The sequence below is a fragment of the Lemur catta genome, chromosome 23 (assembly GCF_020740605.2).
Source record: "Lemur catta isolate mLemCat1 chromosome 23, mLemCat1.pri, whole genome shotgun sequence".
NCBI classification, from domain to species: Eukaryota; Metazoa; Chordata; class Mammalia; order Primates; family Lemuridae; genus Lemur; species Lemur catta.
The window spans coordinates 11029022-11048409 of NC_059150.1; the positions used below are offsets into that span (position 1 = coordinate 11029022).

Here is a 19388-nt window from a genome sequence, read left to right on the forward strand (position 1 = left end):
CCCAAGGTCCTGGGGTGGGTTTTTGTTTTTTAGCCTGGCTCTTGTGGCTCTTTTGTGCTAGGGTGGACAGACCATAAACATGTAGATAGAATTTTCTGTTTTGCTGTCCCCAAGTCCTCTTCTCCCAGTTCATTGTGAGCACATACTGATCAGGCTTTAATCCCTTCTGCTTCACTGGAACAGTGCTTGTCAAGGTCACAAGTGACCTTCATGTTGTCAAATCAGACAGCCATTTCCCATCCTCTTTCTTGACTTATCAGCTGCATTGGACTTCCCTAGACACACTTTCCTTCCCACCACATGGTCCCACCTTGCTCCTACCTCACTTGCTGCTCCTTGGCCTCCTTTGCTCACTTCTCCTAATCTCAACTCTACACGGTGTCCTTCCCCAAAGCTAGGTCTTCCATCTCCTTTCTACTCAATCCCCAGGGGCTGGTGAAGTGGTCACCTCTAGACTCATGGCTTGAATTACCATCTACACCCTAAAGATTCTTGTTATGGGTTGAATTGTGTCCTCCTTGAAATATGTTGAAGTCCTAAGCCTGGCATGGTGGTTCATGCCTGTAATCCTAGCACTCTGGGAGGCTGAGGCAGGAGGATCACTTGAGCACAAGATTTTGAGACCAGCCATCTCGACCAAAAATAGAAAAAATCAGCCAGGTGTGGTAGCACACACCTGTAGTCCCAGCTAGATGGGAGGCTGAGGCAGGAAGATCACTTGAGCCCAGGAGTTTGAGGTTGCAGTGAGCTATGAAGATGCCACTGCACTCCACCCAAGGTAACAGAGTGAGACTCTGTCTCAAAAAAAAAAAAAAAAAAAAAAAATTGAAGTCCTAACCCCAGTACTTCAGAATGTGATCTTATTTGGAAATAGGGTCATTGCAGGTGTAATTAGGATGAGGTCATGCTGGAGTAAGGTGGTCCCTTAATCCAATATGACTTATGCCTTTGTAAAAAGACAGAAAACCATGTGAAGACAGACACATGAGGACAACGGCCATATGAGGACAGAAGCAGAGACTGGAGTGATCCGGCTGCAAGCCAAAGTGGTTTTAATCATTCACCTGCTTGTTACAGCTTGAGGCTCCATCCCTTGGCCAAGCAACAGGCAGCATCCCAAGGATTGCCAGCAACCACCAGAATCTAGGAAGAGGCAAGAAAGGATTCTACCCAGAGTCTCAGAGGGTACATGACCCTGCCAACTCCTTGAATCCAAACTTCTAGCTTACAGAACCTTGAGAGAATGAATTTCTGTTGTTTAAAGCTGCCCACTTTGTGGCACCTTGGTACAGCAGCCCCAAGAAACTAACACAATTCCCAAGTGTATACAAATGCATTATTTCCAGCCTCCAGCTGTCCCCTGAGGCCCCGGCTCACATGCCCGGCTCCCTAGGCAACTTCTCCACTGGATGTCCACCAGGTAGAAGCAGAGTGTTGTCACTGAAAGCACAAATGCTGCAGCCAGACTGCCTGCTCCTTAGTCCTGGCTCTGCTGCTTACTGATTTTGTGATCTTGGGAAAGTTATTTAATCTTCCTGTGCTTCAGTTACCTCATATGTAAAAGAGGAATGTTACTACCTATTCATAGAGCTCTGAGAGGAGTAAATGAGTTATCACATGTACAGTCCTAGAACACTGTCTACAAAGAGAGAGTTCCAGTCTTACAGTAAAACTTTCCACCCAGTTTCCCAATCAGGTCTGTTTATGCAAATGAAGGATTTAAACTTGCCTAGTGCTGATTGCTTAGTCAGATACATCTGAGTGCTAAAGGTACATGTCAGTAGTATATTAGCGTTAGTGGTTATTACAAGGTTCAAAGCTGAACCTAGGAATCTTCTATCTTAAATCTACTTCCCTCACAATCTTTCTCATCGTATTCAACTCCACCCTCCCATTTGCTCTGGCCAAAACTCTTGGAGTCATCTCCACTCCTCCCTTTCTTTCACACCCCACATCTAAATCAGCAAATCCTGTTGGCTCTATTTTTAAATTTTCTCAGAATCTGACCACTCGTCCCCACCTCCACCATGTAATAAGCCACCAGCATTTCTCGCTGATTATTTTCAATAGCTTCCTTGGTGGTCTACTTCCACACCTGCTGCTCTGTGGTCTAGTCCCAACACAGCAGACAGGGGGAGCCTATTAACCAAGTCAGATCATGTCACTCCTCTGCTCCAACCCCTCCAAAGTCAAAGTCCCCACAGTTTCCTGTATGAACAAATGTGAACCTGAAAGAGTCAATCCTTCAAGATGGATCCCAAGTGGCGAAGAGGCCATGGGCTGAGTAGAGTTCACACACTTACTCAGTTCTCCCCAAACCCACACCTGTTTAACTTTGGGACTTTCAGAGCTCACCTGAATCAAACAATCAGAGCTCACCAGCCTCAGCCAATTAGTGCTCAGATGTATCTGATTAAGCAATCAGCACTAAGCAAGTTCGAATCCTTCATTTGCATAAACAGACCTAATTGGGAAACTGGGTGGAAAGTTTTACTACAAAACTGGAACCTTCTTTTTGTTCCCTGGAACACACCTGCGTTTTACAACAGGGGCTGTGTCTGCCCGGTTTGCAAACTGTTCACAGGAATAAAGTCTTTCCTCTAAATTCCTTTTCAGAGAGCTTTTGTTCGCACCTGTAAGGCCCTATAGGATCTGTCCCCCAGCCCCTACCTTTCCTAATGCTCCTACTCCTCACTCTCTCAGCTCCAACATGCAGAGCATATATTGGCCTAAGAGCTTTTGCACTGGCTGTTCCCTCTGCCTCAAATGCTCCCGTCCTAGATATCCATGTGACTCACTTCCTCACCTCCTTCAGGTCTTTCCCCAAATGTCACCTAGTCAGTGATGCCTTCTCTGAGCATCCTATAAAAGCAGCAAACCCAACTTCCCGTGTGGCGAGTTAGCTATGCTCCCAGCAAAAATCGAGTCCCTTCGGCAGGGGTTGTTGCAAGGGATATGGAAATAATATAAATAGAAAATAGAGAATATAGAAATAAAAGAAGACACAGAGACGAAAATATAGTTTTGAAAGATGAGGGTTAGGGAGTCCTCCAGCATTCCTGTGAGCTGTGAGGCCACAATTGAAATCCCGCATCAGTATTTATTGGTGCAGCAATCAGTTGCCAGTGGTAACAGGTTTACATAATAACAGGTAGTTAGTTTAGGTTTAAAGTCTCCCCAAAAGCCTCTAGAGATGCCTTAATTAACTATCTACATGAGCAAACGGTTACAAAATCTTTCTAAGATAAACTTCTAAGTCCTAAGATAAAATTATCACTTAGCAGAAAGGCTAAACAGAAATATAGTGGCTCCATATTTCTTTTTCTAGTTTTTTGTTGATTGAGACAGGTAGTCAGAAGTGAAGCAGGAACTGTCCCTTAGGCCAATTGTTTCCAGCTGCAGGTGTTTGTCAGGCGGGCATTCTTTGATCAGTTCTGAACCTGTGACCCCGTACCGAGCCTTGTCCTACAGAGGCATGAGGCGCAAGCCAATAAATAGGTCTGAGACAGAGTCACCATGGAAATTGCTATTGATCAGTGAGATGCCCTCCTGAGGTGAGGCAGCTTTTGATCTGTGAACTAACACCACATATTTCTTCAGGGCAAAGCCCTGCAAATCTCCTGAAATCTTTTATGTCTCTACAGGGCAACATTCCACCACACCCCCTACTCTGCTTTAATGTTTCTCCCTAGCACATACCATCTTCTGACATGCTTTTCAGTCTCCCCCCACTAGAATGGAAGCTCCACAAGGGTGAGGTTCCTTGTTGTTCAGTGTTGCATCCCAGTGCCTCCAACAGTGCTTGGCACTTACTAGGTACTCAAATAATTGTTGAATAAATAAATGAACAAAGTAATATCACGTGGCAATAAGAGCCTGAAAGAAAATGCAACAGGATGTGTGATAGTGATAGGGCAGCTGGGGGGCGGGGTGGTGCTAATATACCTGGAGGATGTCAAGAGAGGCCTCCTGATGGTGATTACTTTTGAGTTGAGACCTGAATGACAAGAAGGGGCCAGCACATGATGGTCTGCACCCCAGGCAGGGGGCACAGGTGTAGTACAAAGGCGCCAGGCTGGAGCAGCATGAAGGAGACAGAGTCAGAGAGGTAGGCAGAGGCCACCTCACAGAGGCTGGGTCATGCTGATCCTGGGCTGGCTTGCTCTCAGATCCAGTTCTTGCTTTCCCCTGCTCTGCTCTGGGGTGCAGGGGATGGCCCTGCAGGCTGGGTTTCCACTGGGTTCAGTCAAGAGGAGGCACTGCTGAGAGTTAAAGGGATCAGTGCAAGAGAGAAGCCAGGGTTTTTCTTTCCCTTTTTCTTTGCCTCTGGCAGTTTCCCTTGCATACCTCCAGCCCCTGGTACAAAGGCTTGCTGTGCTTTTAGCTTAGCCAGCTAACCCAAGCCCCTAACGTTAATAAACACCACCTCTACCCATCCACTGGCCGGATGGTGGCTTCCTGCTGTTGCTAATCTCTGAGTTGCCTCAGGGTTGTTTCCACCTGTTTCATCACCTGTGTAGCCAACTCCCTGCATTAGAACCATTCTGTTTTACTCAGAATAGTTTCTATTTTTCTTGCAGGTGACTGACTGATATTCCAAGTGCTCTGGAAAAATGAATCTGGATTCAAGTAGAAAAGATCAATCAGGGGGTGCCTGGAGAAATTCAAAGGCATATGAACATATTCTTCAATTATAGATGCCTCTTCAGCATCTCAGGGAGGGGGGAGGTAGATGTGATCAGTAGAAATTACAAAGGATCTTTTGGCTTATAGAGGCTCCTAACAAACAACTGTAGAAAGAAAGGGCTCAAGCAGAGAAGCAGCATGCTGTACTGTAGGGATGTTATCAAGGAACATGATGCATTGGGAAGGGGATGATAGTCTAGTTAGGGCTTAGAAAGGCCTCTTTCAACCTGGAGATCCTGTGACACAGTGTAAGGTTTACACTGCAGACACACAGCCTTCTGCATCCATTATCGCTGTTAGTTTCAACCCAGTCCTATGAAGGAGGCAGGCTGGCATGTTACTAACTCGGAAATTGACATTCACATGGTTAGTGGACAGATCCTGCGTAGGTCACTCTGCACTATTCTGTTGAATATGTAAATGCACACACATTTGGTACAGTCCTTGAGGGGAGGTATAGCCCGGTGGTTAGGCAGACTCTGGGACACATGGCCTGTGCTTGACTTGGCTCTGCCACTCACTGTGTGACCTTGGGCAAGGAACTTAAGGTTCCTGCACTTCAGTGTCATCATCTATAAAATTGAGGATAATAACAGTCCTTACATTGCACGGCCGGGTGCAGTGGCTCACACCTATAATCTCAGCACTTTTGGAGGCCCAGGCAGGAGGAGGCAGGAGGACTGCTTGAGGCCAGGAGTTTGAGACCAGCCTGGGCAACATAGTGAGACCCCATCTCTACAAAAAAAATTAAAACATTAGCCAGGTGTAGTGGCGCACCCGTAGTCCCAGTTACTCAGGAGGCTGAGGCAGAAGGATAGTTTGAGCACAGAAGTTCAAGGCTTCAGCAAGCAATGACTGTGCCACTGCACTCCAGCCTGGGTGACAGAGCAAGACCCTGTCTCTAAAAATAAAATAAAATAAACGTTCTTACATCACAGAGTTATAGTGAGGATTAAATGAGTCAATACATGTAAAGGTGCTAAAATCAGTGTCTGGCACACAGTAAGCCCTTCTCTGGTCTCCTTTGCCCATTTTTCCCAATCACTGTTAGGGGCCCCCAAGAGCTCAGTCCTCTCTGCCTACATGCACTTCCCTTGGTGATCTCACCCATTCCCATAGCTTTAAATACAACCTATTTGGCAATGATTCCAAAATTTCTATCTCCAGCCTGGAACTGTCTCCCAATTCCAGACCCATATATTTAACTGTCAATTTGATATGCCCAGTGAGATGTGACATATGCGCCTCAAACTGAACAAGCCCCAAACTGATCTTGATCTTCCCCTGAACTGGCTCCTATCTCTATAAATGGCAACTCCATCTTTCCAGTTGCTCAGGCCAAAAACCATGGGGGTCATCTTTGACTCCTCTCCCTCTCTCACCCCGTGTCTCATCTGCCAGCGAATCCTGTCAGCCACACCTTCAAAACGTCTCCACAGTCCACCCAGTTAACACTTTAACTCCTTTCTCTTCCATTCACGCACAGTAAAAGCCAAAGTCTTTTCAAAATAATCGGTGTGGCCCTGCAAGATGCCCCCCGCAAACCCCCTCACTTTCTTACCTCCCTGAGCTCATCTCCTGCCCTCTTCCCTGCTTGCTGTTTTTCTGACAAGCGGGGCACTCTCCTTCCTCGGCATTCATGCCCTTGAGCCTTTGCCCCGTTGCTCTTCCTTCCTTCCTTTTCAAACAAATACCATCTTTTCAGTGAAGCCTTCCCTGGCCAACCTATTTATTAACAAAATGGCACCGCCCAGCCCTCCCTATCCCTCTGCCCTGCTTGATATCTCTCCCTAGTATTTACCACCATCTAACGTACTACTTACCTATCTCACTTTTTGTCTGTCTGCACATACAATGTAAGCCCCACGTGGCCATGGCTCTGTCTTGTTCAGGGATGCCTCCGTCCCCGGTGACCTGGTACATGGAGGCCCTCAAAAACCTATTTGTCGAATAAATTAACGAGCGAAGGCTTGTACATAGGTTAGTTATGACTTCGGGGTAGCCGTGCTGTGCCCTACCCTTTGCAAAAATTCCTTTGGCGACCAGAGATTTCAACACAACTAGAAAGAAAAATAAAATCGGCCCCAAATAAAAGGGAATTAATAGTTAGGGGTTCTATTTTATAAATATACCTTCCTAGGTGGTGGAATGTCGGGCTGTGTCATCCATGCACCTGATCAAGGAACTGCTGCGACACCTGTCTTTCTTTGCTAACTTTCAGTCCCTAGTCTGGAGTTAGCAGTCCGGGGTCACGACCTAGCGGCCGGGCCGCGGGAGGCGCGCGCACGGCCGGCGATCCCGACTCCCCGCCCTCGGGGCGGCCCCGGGCGCGGGGCGGGCTTCCGGGCCGCGGGACGGGCGCGCGCGGGCTGCGCCGCGAGCTCGCCATGGGGGTCCCCGCGCCGCGGCGGCCGCCGGCAGCGCTGGCCCTGGCCCTGGTCCTGGCGCTTGCAGCCCGGGCCGGGCAGGCGCCGCGCCCCGCCGAGCGGGGGCCTCCGGTGCGGCTCTTCACGGAGGAGGAGCTGGCGCGCTACGGCGGGGACGAGGTAGGCGCGGGCGGCGCGGGCCGAGGGACTGGGGGCCACGCCGGGCCTGTGGTCGGGGGGATCGGGGATCGGGGGCGCCCGCGGCGAGGCCGGGCAGGCGGACGCGCAGCCAGGAGGGCGCCCCCTCCCGAAGCCTGGGCTCCGCGCTGGGCCCGGGCCTGCGGGGCCTCTTGTGTCCCGGCGGGGACGGGTCGCCCAGGGATAAAGGCGAGTCCTCAACAATCGGGGCGCCCTGCTTTGCCTGCACACTCCCTCTTTCCTCCCGGGAGGCTCCCCTCGAGCTGCCTTTTCGGTGGCGGTCTCTGTACGAACCTCGGAACGTTTAGTTTTTAATGTTCACATCAGCCGAGGGAGGTCACTCTGCCTACTTACGGGGGGAGTGGCAGCGGAGGGACGGAGGGAAGCAAAGCCAGCTCCCTGGGTTGACGGGGCCTGGAGGCAGATCTTTGCCTGCACTTCCTTCTCCTGCCCCTACATCCCAGGCCGCCTCTGCAGCAGACTCCTCAAGCCCACGTTTAGCGTCTGAGCCAGGGCTGGGGGCCAGCGCAGAAGGGGGACGGGGGTTAGAGACAAAGACCCCCTCCAACACACACACCATGTCGGTCAGTAGTCTGGAGGTGTCCTGAAAACTCACAACCACCTACCTGTGAGGGTTGGTGGGGTCCAGTGCGACTGCTGTGTAGTGTGCAAACAAGAGGCTGCACATGGCAAGGCCGTGGGGGACAGATATTAGAGGGAGAGGTGGGGGAACAGGGGTGGTGGGGAGATCATAGTATCATAGACAGAAACCAGTCTCCTGCTTTTACAGGTGAGGAAACTGAGGCATGCCACTTGTTAGTGGTAGAGCAGGAAGGGACCCGATGTCCTCTTGTTAAAACCCTCTGGCCTGGGTTCCCTAACTCCTGAGTTAACTGGGCTCCGATGGACTAGGTTGGCAAAGGGGAAGGAGATGGGATCGCCAGTTAGGGCATCATTTGTGAAGAGGTTGGTTAGAACCTTGAGCGGATGAGGACACAGAGGGAGAGAGACATGACAGGGATGTGATGGGATGTCCAGGCAGGCCTTCTTGGGGGGCAGCAGAGGGAACTAGATGGTTCAGAGTCAGGGGAATCTGTGCAGAAATAAGTTAACATAGCAGGTCTGCTCTCCTTAGGAAGGCCTATTGCCAGACTGGCCAGTGTGTGGTGTCTGAACTTCTGGAGTTTTACCACCCTTCCCTCACCAATAAGGGTGGCCCACTCTGCCTAGGCTGTATGTACAGACAGTGTGGTTCATGCTGAACATTGTACGTGCTAGGCAGAGGATGCCTGCATGACCAGCCCCCAATAAAAACCTTGGGTGCTGAGTCTAGTGGGCTTCCGTGGGCGCAAACATGGCACACAGTATGTTTTGCTGTGGGATCGGGGGAAGAGTGTGATCTTCGTGATCCTGCACGGGAGGAAGAGAGCATAAGGAAACCTGCACGTGGATTCCCCCAGATTCCACCTCTGTCTTTTTCCCTCCCAGCCATGAGTACAACTAAATGCTGAGTTCTTTGAATCTTCCTTCTAGCGACTCTTCAACTGTTAGAATAGTCTGGGAGATGTCCGGCACAGAATCCAAGGAAAGAGGGTTCAAAACAGGCTTGGGAACCGTGGGCCAGCTGCTGGACCCTGCCTTCCTGCCTGCACCCAGCTCCAGGACTCTGTCCTTCAACTGTGCTAAAAGGCCTTTCTTCCTCTTTGCCCTGCTGCTGTTGTATCCCCTTGTCACGGTGACTCTCATGGCACTCTCCATGGGCCTCTGCCTGACTGCAGGCAGGGAGGATGCCCAGATGGCAGGACGATCCCAAGACCCAAAGAAAGATAAGGGCCCTGGTCTCATTTATGCAGGGCAGTTCCTCTGATTCCCTTCTGTCTGGGTATCTCTGACCTGGTGGCCCTGAGTCTTTGGATGACTGTCCAGGAGACTGTCACTCCCGCTTGGGCCCAGGCAAGTGCCCTTTTGTGCCAAATGTGCCCTCTGGTGGGGCAGAGCAAGAGAGTGGATTCCAAGGCTCCAGGTTCCAGAACCTGCTCTCTCTCTAGTTTACTCTGTGACTCTGGACAAGTCAGTCACTTAACCTCCCTGAGCCTAGATATCCTCATCCAGAAAATGAAGACATCAGATAGATTCTCTTTGAGGCCCCTTCCAGTTTTAACTTCATGTACTTCCAGAGTCCCTGCCCCTTGGGAAATATATTTTTTTCTATCTTTCCTTTAAAAAAACCTGCAATGTCCTTCTGCGTGGTTATCTGATTTCCCTTTTGATCTTAAAATTTTCAAGCCCTAGAGGAGGATGAAAGAAACTAGCATTTATTTCCCTAAACTTCTAAGTCCTTTACATCTCTTTCCATGGTTAACCCTCACAAAAGCCCATTGAGCTGATACTTTTATTATCCTCGTATCACAGAGGAGAAAACTGAGGCACAGAGAAGTTAAGTAATTTGTTTAAGCCAACACAGCTCATAAGTGGTGGCTCAAACCCAGGCCTGCTGGACTTGAAGACTTGAGCTAGGACCGTGATACCGTGGTGACTCCTCCTTTGGCCTCTTGGGAAAACACAGCCCTCCTGCTGTTATTTATGACTTACTGTGGTCATAAATAGATAAAAAGTGATATATCCATTTATATACATCCAACTCTAGATCACAAAAGGTCTCACCCGTGCAGGTGGGCAAGGGGGTGGGGAGACATGGTGTGAAGCCGGTGCTGAGCGTGTGTCTTTATCATGGCTCTCTGGTCATTTTTATTCCTGAGTCTGCATTTATGCTTCCCAAGGAGGGAGGGGGAGGACCCCACACCCACACCCTGCACCTTCTCAGTTGCCATTTCCCAGGCCTGAAAATCCACGCCTGTGGGCTCTGCTGTCAGTGGATGTCCATCTTCATGTGATCAGAACTCACCCCGTAGCACACATGGTGTTTATCTGCTAAGGCCGTTGCTCTGTATGGCTGTGCAATACCTGGGTAGCCGGAATTGCTCAGAAGCTGCTGCACATTCTTTTCCACCCCTTTATTACAGCTTCCTCTTAGAACTTACACCTTCAGTGTCTGCAGGGGGTCCCAAAAGTCCCCACACAAAGGAAACGTTTTGTAAAAGTTTGTAATGAATATTTAGTAAATAAAGGTACATTTAGCTACAGGCTACAATTTCCCATTTCCCCTATGTATGGCAACTTTTGGGACACCCTATAGTCTAATGAGGAGATAAATATTTTACTGTTGAAGAAGTGGAGAGTGTTAGTCATGAGATGCTTGTTTTTGTATCTTATGGATGTGAATGTTATATTTATATGACTCTTTGCACACAGAAAATATATATCCAAGAAAAAGCCACCGAATGGAAAATGTGACAAAACACCACGGTTAAATTATAGCTGTAATATATTTCAGAAATTGATATAAATACATAGTCTCATTTGGTAGGCAATCAAAGCTGAGCAGCAAGTAATCATAGGGAAGAAAAGGCAGTAAATTATCACAAAGAAAAGTGCAGTCTGCTAGCCTGAACAGCCATGCGGCTTAAGATAACCCTAGCTGGGTGAGGTGGAGCAGGGTCCACAAAGCCAGCAGAAGTTCTGGGGACTGTCTTGAAGAGCTAATTAGGGAATAGTAACCATTTACTGAGCCTCTGTGTCATGCCTGCTAGGTGCTCACGTACACTGTTTTCTGCAGCCTTCCTGCAAGGTGGATAGGTGTCATCCCCACGTTAGTTAGAGAAACAGACCTGGGTTGTGGGCCAGTGAGGTATGTTTCCTTGGGTGAGTTGCTTAACTTCTCTGAGCCTCAGTTCCTCTCTCTGTTAGATACGGGCATGCAAACACTGGACAATAAGCTCCACAAGGGCAAGAACCCTAAAGCCCACCCCAAAGGGAAGACCAAGCAGCGTGAGCTTGTTGAGCCTAAGATTCCTATAGTCCCAACCGTGACTTCCACCCTTACCTGGCCTGTAAGCCCCCTGGCTGATGTCTCTGCACCCACAATTGGGCTGGGACAAAAGACAGATCGGACTTGGGTGTCCTGGGACTGTGCTAGTCATCCCAGCCTGAGCCCTGCTGGATGGGAGTTAGAAAGTTCATGCCATCTGCTGTTGTGGTATTCTCTACTGGTGGGGGAAATTCTAAGGTGACATTTTATACCCGCTAATATAGCAAAAATAAAATATAAAACCCATTGGGAGTAGAACTATGGGGAAACAGCATTACTTGCATTATTAGCACTGTAAACAGTTTAATGTTTTTGAAGGACAAACTGGTAAAATATAAAAAGTGACTAAGTTGTTCATGTACTTAGGTCCAGTAATTCTATATATTGAAATAGGCCGCAAGGAAGTAAGTCATCAAATTAGAAAGTAATTTGTAGAAAGCCATTATTCATAATGCTGCCATTTATAGTTCCAAGGGTTGGAAACGACCCAAATACCCCAAATAGAAGACTAGCTAAACAAACAGGGACACAGTATCACTAATGTAAGATGGGGTCCCACGGAGCTGTCTAAGTGACAGCCATTCTGGTTATTTCAGTGTGTGGAAGTGTTTATATGATGGAATGTTAACTATAAGAAGCAGAACATAAAATAGATTATTTATATCAGTTGTATCCACGTATGTCCATTGGTGAAGATGAAAAGAAATTTGGGCTGGTTTAAATAATTCATCATTGAATATTATTTTGAATTCTTACCTGCATGAAGTTGCTTCAGTTCCCAATTTTCTTTATGAAGGAGGGGATTGCCATGCTCTTGTCATGAGACTTTAGGAGTTGTCCAGGTTTTTGTGTGTGGGCATGACATGGCCCAGGCAGGGGAGGATCGGGCTTGACGGAAGGCCGCTTATGACTTTACCCACCGCTCTTTGCACAGCTTGCGAGAGGAGGAGATTTTGCTAACTCACCCTGGAAGATCAGGGCCCGTCCCATCCTCTTCACAGCTTCTCTCCTGCTTTCTAGGAAGATCAGCCCATCTACCTGGCAGTGAAGGGAGTGGTGTTTGATGTCACTTCCGGAAAGGGTAAGTGGCTTGGCATTTTGAATCTTTATTCCCAGGGAGCTTAGAAGCCAGAGTGGGCACTTGAAGGTGTGAGGAAAGGGAGAGAACGTTGGGCAAGTCCTTTTCCTTCCATTTTAAAATAACCAGATTGAACTAATATTTGTCAATGTTTTACTTCGATAGTTTTTTTGCCCTAATAATGCCCTGCTCCTATGCCAAAGCCTTCCATGGCTCCCCAGTGCCTGTCGAGTCAAACTCACACTTGATGATTTGGCCTAGTTGAAGCACTGAGAGAAATGTTCCTTAGCAAAGAGTTGATGTTATAGGATATTATAGACCATTGTAATGCCACCTAATGGTTCCTTAATTGTAACTAGAAATGCTACCATGGAGGTAGTTTTGTAATGGTTCATCTTTAATTTGATGCCAAACACTGCTGCAGAGCAGTCGACTTGGCTTCCAGCAACATTTAAGAAGACCAAGCATTTTTTTGTTTGCATTTTTAATATTTTTAAGAGGCTATTTTCATTCTGTATTTTCTAAAAATCACCTTTCAGCCTGCCTATGTGACTTATTCCATATTTTGAATTAGTGGAATCCAACTTGATGGCTGGGGGTGGTTTACTGGACTTCTCTTGTCACTGCTTTGCCTCTCCTTGGGCCTGGAGCCCGTTTTAGGATTGGGTGGGGCCTCAGGAACTTCCCAGACCCCTCCCCGCCCCCGCAGCTGTGTGCAGGTTCCCGGCCACTGCGCGTGTGCACCCATGCTCACACCCTCTTCCTTCTGCCCCACTACAGAGTTCTACGGACGAGGAGCCCCCTACAATGCCTTGACCGGGAAGGACTCCACTAGAGGGGTGGCCAAGATGTCCCTGGATCCTGCGGATCTCACCCATGATACCGTGAGCCAGATTTTGAGCCTTTGTCAAAATGCCCCACCCCTTGGCCATAGCTTTTTTCCTCCCCTCTCCTCCCCTTTCCTTCCTTTTTTCTCTGAGCAAGAGCAAAGCTTCCTAACTAACCTATTTACCCTCCAGTCCACTTGGTGTGATAGCCAACCATTTTCTTGAAAGAGCTTCTCTTACTTTGTACCACTCCTACTCAAGAACCTTCCATGGCTCCCTATTGCCTACAGAGTCACGTCCAGACTCTTGTGAACTTGTGCTCCAACTCTGTGATCATCACAGTTTGCCCCCAACCTGCCTTGGCAGCCCGATTCCCTTTATGGTCTGTGCTCGCCACGGCCAGCCCCTTACCGCTTGGCTGTTAGTCTCTGAGACCTCAGGCCACTCTTGGTAGCTTAGTGGATGAACTGGGTGGGGAAGCAGGGTCTCCCTGTGTGCTCATATTTCTGTGAAGAAAAAGATAGCATTAAAAAAAAAAAAAAAACCTATTGAGGTTCTAAATAAGTGCACCAGTAAGGCTGGCATTCACCCCACATGTGCTCAACGGCAAATCTCCATTGAGATAGGTTGAGATGAGCCAAACTCCTAAACCACAACATTATAGAAACAAATGAAGAACTTAAAGAAGGGCAAGGGTGCCTAAATTCACGACGGGAGGAGTGCAGAGCGTGGTGAGATTGATCAGGAGGGAGGAGGTAGACGCAGACGGCAGCAAAGCGTGCCCCACCTCAGGGTGGGTGTCCTCTGGATCATGAAGCCATTGCTCCCCTTATGTCCTACCCCCACCCCCACCCACATGCAGGGTTGCCTCTTAAGTCAATGCTCCATTATTTGTTGAGATTTTTTTTTCTTGCATTAGGGGGTGGGGAGGGCCAGGTAGGGATGGAGAAAGGAGGGTGCCAAACACGATTCACTTACCCCCACCCCCTGTGTTTCTTGGGCTTTTCTCCCCAAGACGGGTCTCACGGCCAAGGAGTTGGAGTCCCTGGACGATGTCTTCACCAAAGTGTACAAAGCCAAATATCCTATCGTTGGCTACACGGCCCGAAGAATTCTCAACGAGGATGGCAGCCCCAACCTGGACTTCAAGCCCGAAGACCAGCCCCATTTCGACATCAAGGACGAGTTCTGATGTCCCACCTGCAGGGGCAGCTCCTGGGAGGGTGAGGCAGGAAGACACTCAAGCACTAAGTCTCCTGCAGAATGGGCTGCCCGAAGCCTCTGAGTCACCTCGATCTGAATAAACCAGTTGCTTACCTGGAAGAGTGAATGCTTCTTATCGTCCTTGGTCAAGTGTTCTGTCCACCTGGGTATCCCTGCCCACACACCAGCCAGGAGGGCAGGAATTGCCAAAGTGGAAGCCCCCTAAATGTCAACGGTGGCTGTCTGGGCAGTGGAATTATGAGTGACCTTTATTTCTTATCATTTTCTGTCCTTGCCAAATTTTCTACCATGACCGTGTTTACTTTATAATAAGAACAAAAATAAACTTCCTGTTTTTACAAAAGGAGAGTTCTTCCACATGGGCCATCTCCTTGGAGCCCCGTCAGTACCACTGTGCAGCCCTGCCGGGGTCCTGCTTTCTGTCTCCCCTGCCCGTGAAGGGGCCGGGTGGCCAGGGGCAGCCAAGCGATGTGGCAGGAGTGGAAGGTGGTGAGATGCCAGGGTGGATGATGGGAAAGGGAGGTGGGAAACCAGGAGCGAGGGAGGCGGGAGCTGGCTTCAGCCCCGTGTGGCTGGAAAGTGGGAATCAGGGCTGGGGTCCCGCCTGGGCAGAGCCTGGCCGGAGGTCATTCCAAGAATGGTGAACACGCTCCTTACACTGGACTGAGGCCAAATTTTAGGAGGAAATCCCTTTGGGAAGGGTGGAGATTTTTTTCTCTAGGGGACTTTGGTCAATGTCTGCAGACATTTTTTGGTTTTGGTTGTCACAACTGCAGGCTGCTGCTGGCATGTAGAGGCTGGGATGCAGCTGAACATCCTGTGATGCACAGCCCCGCCCCCGCCGCAAAAGATTATCTGGTCCAAGATGTCAGTGGTGCCGAGGCTGAGAAACCCTGCGTGAGACTGATCCCGGAAATTTCACAGTGAAGATAAATTTCTTTGACATAAAGCTTTGTGTTTTATAAAAATAAATAGCAACTGCCCCCCAAAAAGAATTTTTACATTAAAAAGAAGAATCTCTTTGGGTGATTGTTCAAAATGTGGTCGATTCCTGGGTCCTACCCCCAGAGCTTATGATTCAGTATTTCTAGTAGAATGTGGCCTGGGAACTGCATTTTTAATGAGCTTCCCAGGAGATTGTAATACAGTTGGGCCCAGACACGCTTCGAGAGACACCATGTTATGCCTTATCAGCCACCGCAGGGACAATGTTTCTCAGATCTTTTCTGAGGACCGGGTTTGACCTTTGCTTTATTCTTTTACATATCCGAGGACCAGAGAGTCTAACAGTGAACTGGGTCCCACTCAAGAGGCTGGGAGCTTGGTGGCCATCCAGAGTAATGGGCTTGGGACTTACTAGGTGGGACTCTCTGGCCTGGAATCCTGGAATTTGTTCATGCCGCCAAGGTAGTCTCTACCAGGACAGATGTGTAGGAATGACTACAAATGGTGTACAAGCTCTAGGGCACAGCTGAGACATGACTTCTTTTACTTAACTGCCCAGTACTTCACGCATTGCCATGCCACGGGGGGACTAGAGTTCCACTCCCTCGACACAGGTCTCTGCAGCGGGTCAAGGTTCTGCCCAGTTCCCTGAGTGCACGTCAAAGGCACTGCCTGTCTCTCATTTAGTAATTCCGGGCCAGACTTTGCCAGGACAGTGTGCACAAAAGTCTGGGCAGCCTCCCAGGTTCCAGAAAGGGTGGCTGCAACCCCAGGGGAGGGGACACAGGCTGGCCTGGACATTGGCATCGTTAGATGTCCACGGGCCTAAAGAAAGACTCGCACAGATCCCAGAAGGCCCAGAGCCTGCTGCTCCTTGCTCCCCCTACTGCCACATTTGCTCACGATGTTTTCTTTGCTCTAAATGTTCGTATCTCCCTTTTAAGGCTCAGCCTTGGTGCCAGGAAGCCGTCTCCTCTGGAATGCCCTGCAGCCTAGACTCACCTGCTTGGCTGCAATTGCCTGTTTATGAGGCCCACAGACAGGACTGTCGAGGGTGACGAAACTTTCTGGTGTGGCTGGGACTCTCCTGGTTTTAGCACTGAAAGTCCTGCATCCCAGGAAACCCTCAGTCCCGGGCAAACCTGAGGGCTGAATGGCACCAGCAGCAGGGGCAAGGCCTCCTCCGGCTGAGGGGCTCCAGGTGTAGCGGGGAGGCCACGCGCCACCCCGGGGTGCAGAAGGAAGCAAGGAGCTGTGATTGTTTACCCAGGAGAGGAGAAGGCTGAAGGGAGGAAGACAGAGAGCGGAGGGGTTGGCTGCTTAACCAGTTCCCACACAAGTTCAAATTCAACATCTGCAACAGGAAGCTCAATGCCTGGTCTACAGTGGGTGCTCAGTGCATTGCAGTATTGTTGATATTGGTGCAATTTGGGAAGTTTTACCCCAAATCTAAGTTTTCCTGCACCCCAGAATGCTGATCACCTTCCCCCTCTGAGCCCCCGGGGCCTGCAGTGGCCCAGGGCCCTTCCCCCTTGCAGAGGGAGCCTCCAGCTCCCTCGCCCTACAGGCAAGAGCAGCGAACACCGCCCTGGAGTGTGGAGCCCGCTTCCTATCTGGAACCGCTGAAAAGCCACTGAAACAAGACCACTAAGCGTGGCATGCCCTGGAGGGGTGAGCGCTGGAGTTGGCTGTCCTGAAGAAGAGCGGGGCAGAGGGACATGACCAGCACCCCAGGTCCCTGGCAGTGGGGGTGGCACAGAGGTCTGGCCCGGCCCCAGCCTTATCCTGGACTGGAGACGTCTAGCCTCACACCTCACAGCTCCAGCGGGTTTCCTCGACACCACACTGGTGGCTTCAGGAGAAAAACTAAGGGTCCAAAGAAAGCAGACTCACCCTCTCCATGGGCTTCCTTCAGAAGGCGGCTTTTCAAGCTGAATCTCCCACAAGCAAGGCCTGCTGGGCAACCCAGTGTCCTGAGATGCTTCTGCCCAACGCCCAGTCCCCGAGGGGCAGCGAGGGCTCTGGCTCCAGGCCTGGGTGGGGTGGCTGTGATGACTGGAGATCCCCTTCGGGGCCCAGGCAGTGCAGCGGCCCCTCCAATGCATGGTGGTCTTGCACACCAAGGCCTTGCTCAAGCAGGCCTGGAACTGCACAGGCTTCACGGGGAAAGTGGCCGATCCGGCAGAAGTTAGCCCTGCAGTCCTCTGTCCAGGATATCAGATGTCATCATTGCCCGGAGGATTATTTAATGCCACATTGTGTTGGTCATCTTTTATGCTCCATTTCACAGCCTGTCGGCCCAGTGCAATCTCTCAGGGCCCGATTCAGCTTTCTTCCCTGGGCTTCCCTGCCTTGCAGAGCTGCTTAAGCTCTTCCGGGGCATTTGCAAACCGGCAGGTGCAAGGATTTAACATCCCCCGGGGGCAACCTACACCTGATAGAAGCCTGGACAGATTCTCCCCACAGCCCCCAGGCTCATGCCACAGGGTTTGGGTGACACTAAGCCCCAGCTGGTCTCAGCGCTGTCAGCTCAATAACACACCCTTGGAATGGCTGAGCCTCCTTCCCATTTCCGTTCTCCCCAGTTCCCTGTGCCCGATCCCGGAGATCACGTCCCAGATGCGTGCCCCTGCGCACAAACCCCTTCCCACTCTCTGCTTTGGGGGACAACTCGGGAGGGCTAAGACACAAGTTTACTTCCTCAGATACCCACAATCCCATCATGCAAACTCGAGTTTACTAACAGCATCTTACATGTGCACAGCACTTTATAGTTTACAAAAGTCTTAATTCCAGTTACCATAGCTGGGCAACCAGATGTTCCCATAACGTAGTGGCACGAAACAGCCCTTCATTGTGCTCAGCGATTCTGGGTGCCAGTAACTCTGAGAGAGCGCCGTGGGGACGGTGGGTCTGTCCCTAATGTCTGGGGCCCTCGGCGGGAATGACAGAAGCTGGCTCACTCACGTTTCCCGTGGGGGACGCTGGCTGCCAGCCGGGGGCGCCCACCTCTCCATGGGTAACTTCTCACCATATGGTGGCCGGGCTGTCCCTCCTTTCATGACTCAGCCTCTGATGTCACTTCTACTCACCGAGGCAAGCCAAAAGTCTTGCCTGACCACTTTGGAAAAATACAGTCCACCATGGTTCCCTCCTGTGCTACCACCTTCAATTCTCAGGAAAGAGACCATCTTATCTTTGCATCTGCCGTGCTTAGGGCGATGCCCGGCACATGGCAGGTGGGCACACAGCAAATGGCATTTGTGGAGACAGACGGGCTTTAAAGTTAGACCCACCTGCATTCGAGTCCTGGTTTTATCACTTACTACCCTTATGATCCTGGAGAAGTTACTGAGTTTCTCTGACCCTCACTTTCCTGACCTTTAAAATTAGGACAAAAATACTCATGTCACAGGGCCGGTGCTAGAACTAGGTGCAATTGTGTATGTGACATGGCCAACAGACTCTAGACCCCGGGGAGGATGATCAGTCTGTCTTTGTTTCTTCCCCTTCTAGTCCATTCCACTCCTACCTCCTGGGCCCAGGGGCACCTTGGACTTCCCAGCAGGTGCGTGGACACAGGTGAACACAAGGCATTCAGGCATGTGTCCAGGCTTCTCTGGAGGAAGTCTGGCTGAGCAGCTACTGTGCTCTCTTTTCCCCATCGCTGGACACATCCTGCCTGGCCCGGAACTGAGAGCCCTGGCCCACCTCCCCGCGTGGAAGCCTCCCTCTCCCTTGTGCAGCCTCAGAGCCTCAGGCTTCCCAGGTCCCCGACAGATTGTCCCCGAGTCCCAAGGGCAATGGGGAAACCTGCCCCGCTCCCCCAGGGGCTTTGCTGCCAGAGGCTGCCCACTGTGGGGCAGCTTGCTCACCCCACGTCCTCCTGGGGGCCTGGGTCTCTGCCCGGCTTTCCACGTCCCCGGGACGGGGCCCTCACGTGCACTCCGGAAGTTAAGTGACTTCTGTTCTAGAAGGAGCCACACTCACACTCTCCCCTGGGCCCTTGCACGTGCTGTTCCCTCTGCTTGGAATGTCTTTCCCCCTTGCCCGCATCGCCTGCCAAACTCTCTCTTGGCTTAGATATCCCTTCATCAGGAGAGCCTTCCCAGACCTCCTCCGTGCCAAGATGGGCA

The 19388-nt window shown here is 50.4% G+C and overlaps 1 protein-coding gene and 1 long non-coding RNA gene across 2 annotated transcripts in view; one reads left to right on the forward strand and one right to left on the reverse strand.

The window, feature by feature from the left end:
• Nucleotides 1–7056: 7056 nt before the first annotated feature.
• On the forward strand, nucleotides 7057–14406 carry NENF (neudesin neurotrophic factor). The gene is made up of 4 exons (XM_045536469.1): nucleotides 7057–7232; nucleotides 12199–12259; nucleotides 13037–13140; nucleotides 14099–14406. The coding sequence occupies exons 1-4, from the start codon at nucleotides 7074–7076 to the stop codon at nucleotides 14273–14275; spliced, it is 501 nt and encodes a 166-aa protein (XP_045392425.1). The 5' UTR covers nucleotides 7057–7073; the 3' UTR covers nucleotides 14276–14406.
• The window catches only part of LOC123627072, an 84827-nt gene continuing 78985 nt past the window's right edge, over nucleotides 13547–19388 (reverse strand). The window contains exon 4 of the long non-coding RNA XR_006731119.1: nucleotides 13547–13589. This is a non-coding gene — a long non-coding RNA (uncharacterized LOC123627072). The remainder of the gene's footprint in view (nucleotides 13590–19388) is intronic.

Bases quoted from the DNA above. Each gene is read 5' to 3' on its own strand.
- NENF (XM_045536469.1), top strand. From the start codon at position 7,074: ATGGGGGTCCCCGCGCCGCGGCGGCCGCCGGCAGCGCTGGCCCTGGCC. The intron at 7,233-12,198 runs GTAGGCGCGGGC...CCTGCTTTCTAG, and splicing joins CGCGCTACGGCGGGGACGAG to GAAGATCAGCCCATCTACCT. The intron at 12,260-13,036 runs GTAAGTGGCTTG...GCCCCACTACAG, and splicing joins TGATGTCACTTCCGGAAAGG to AGTTCTACGGACGAGGAGCC.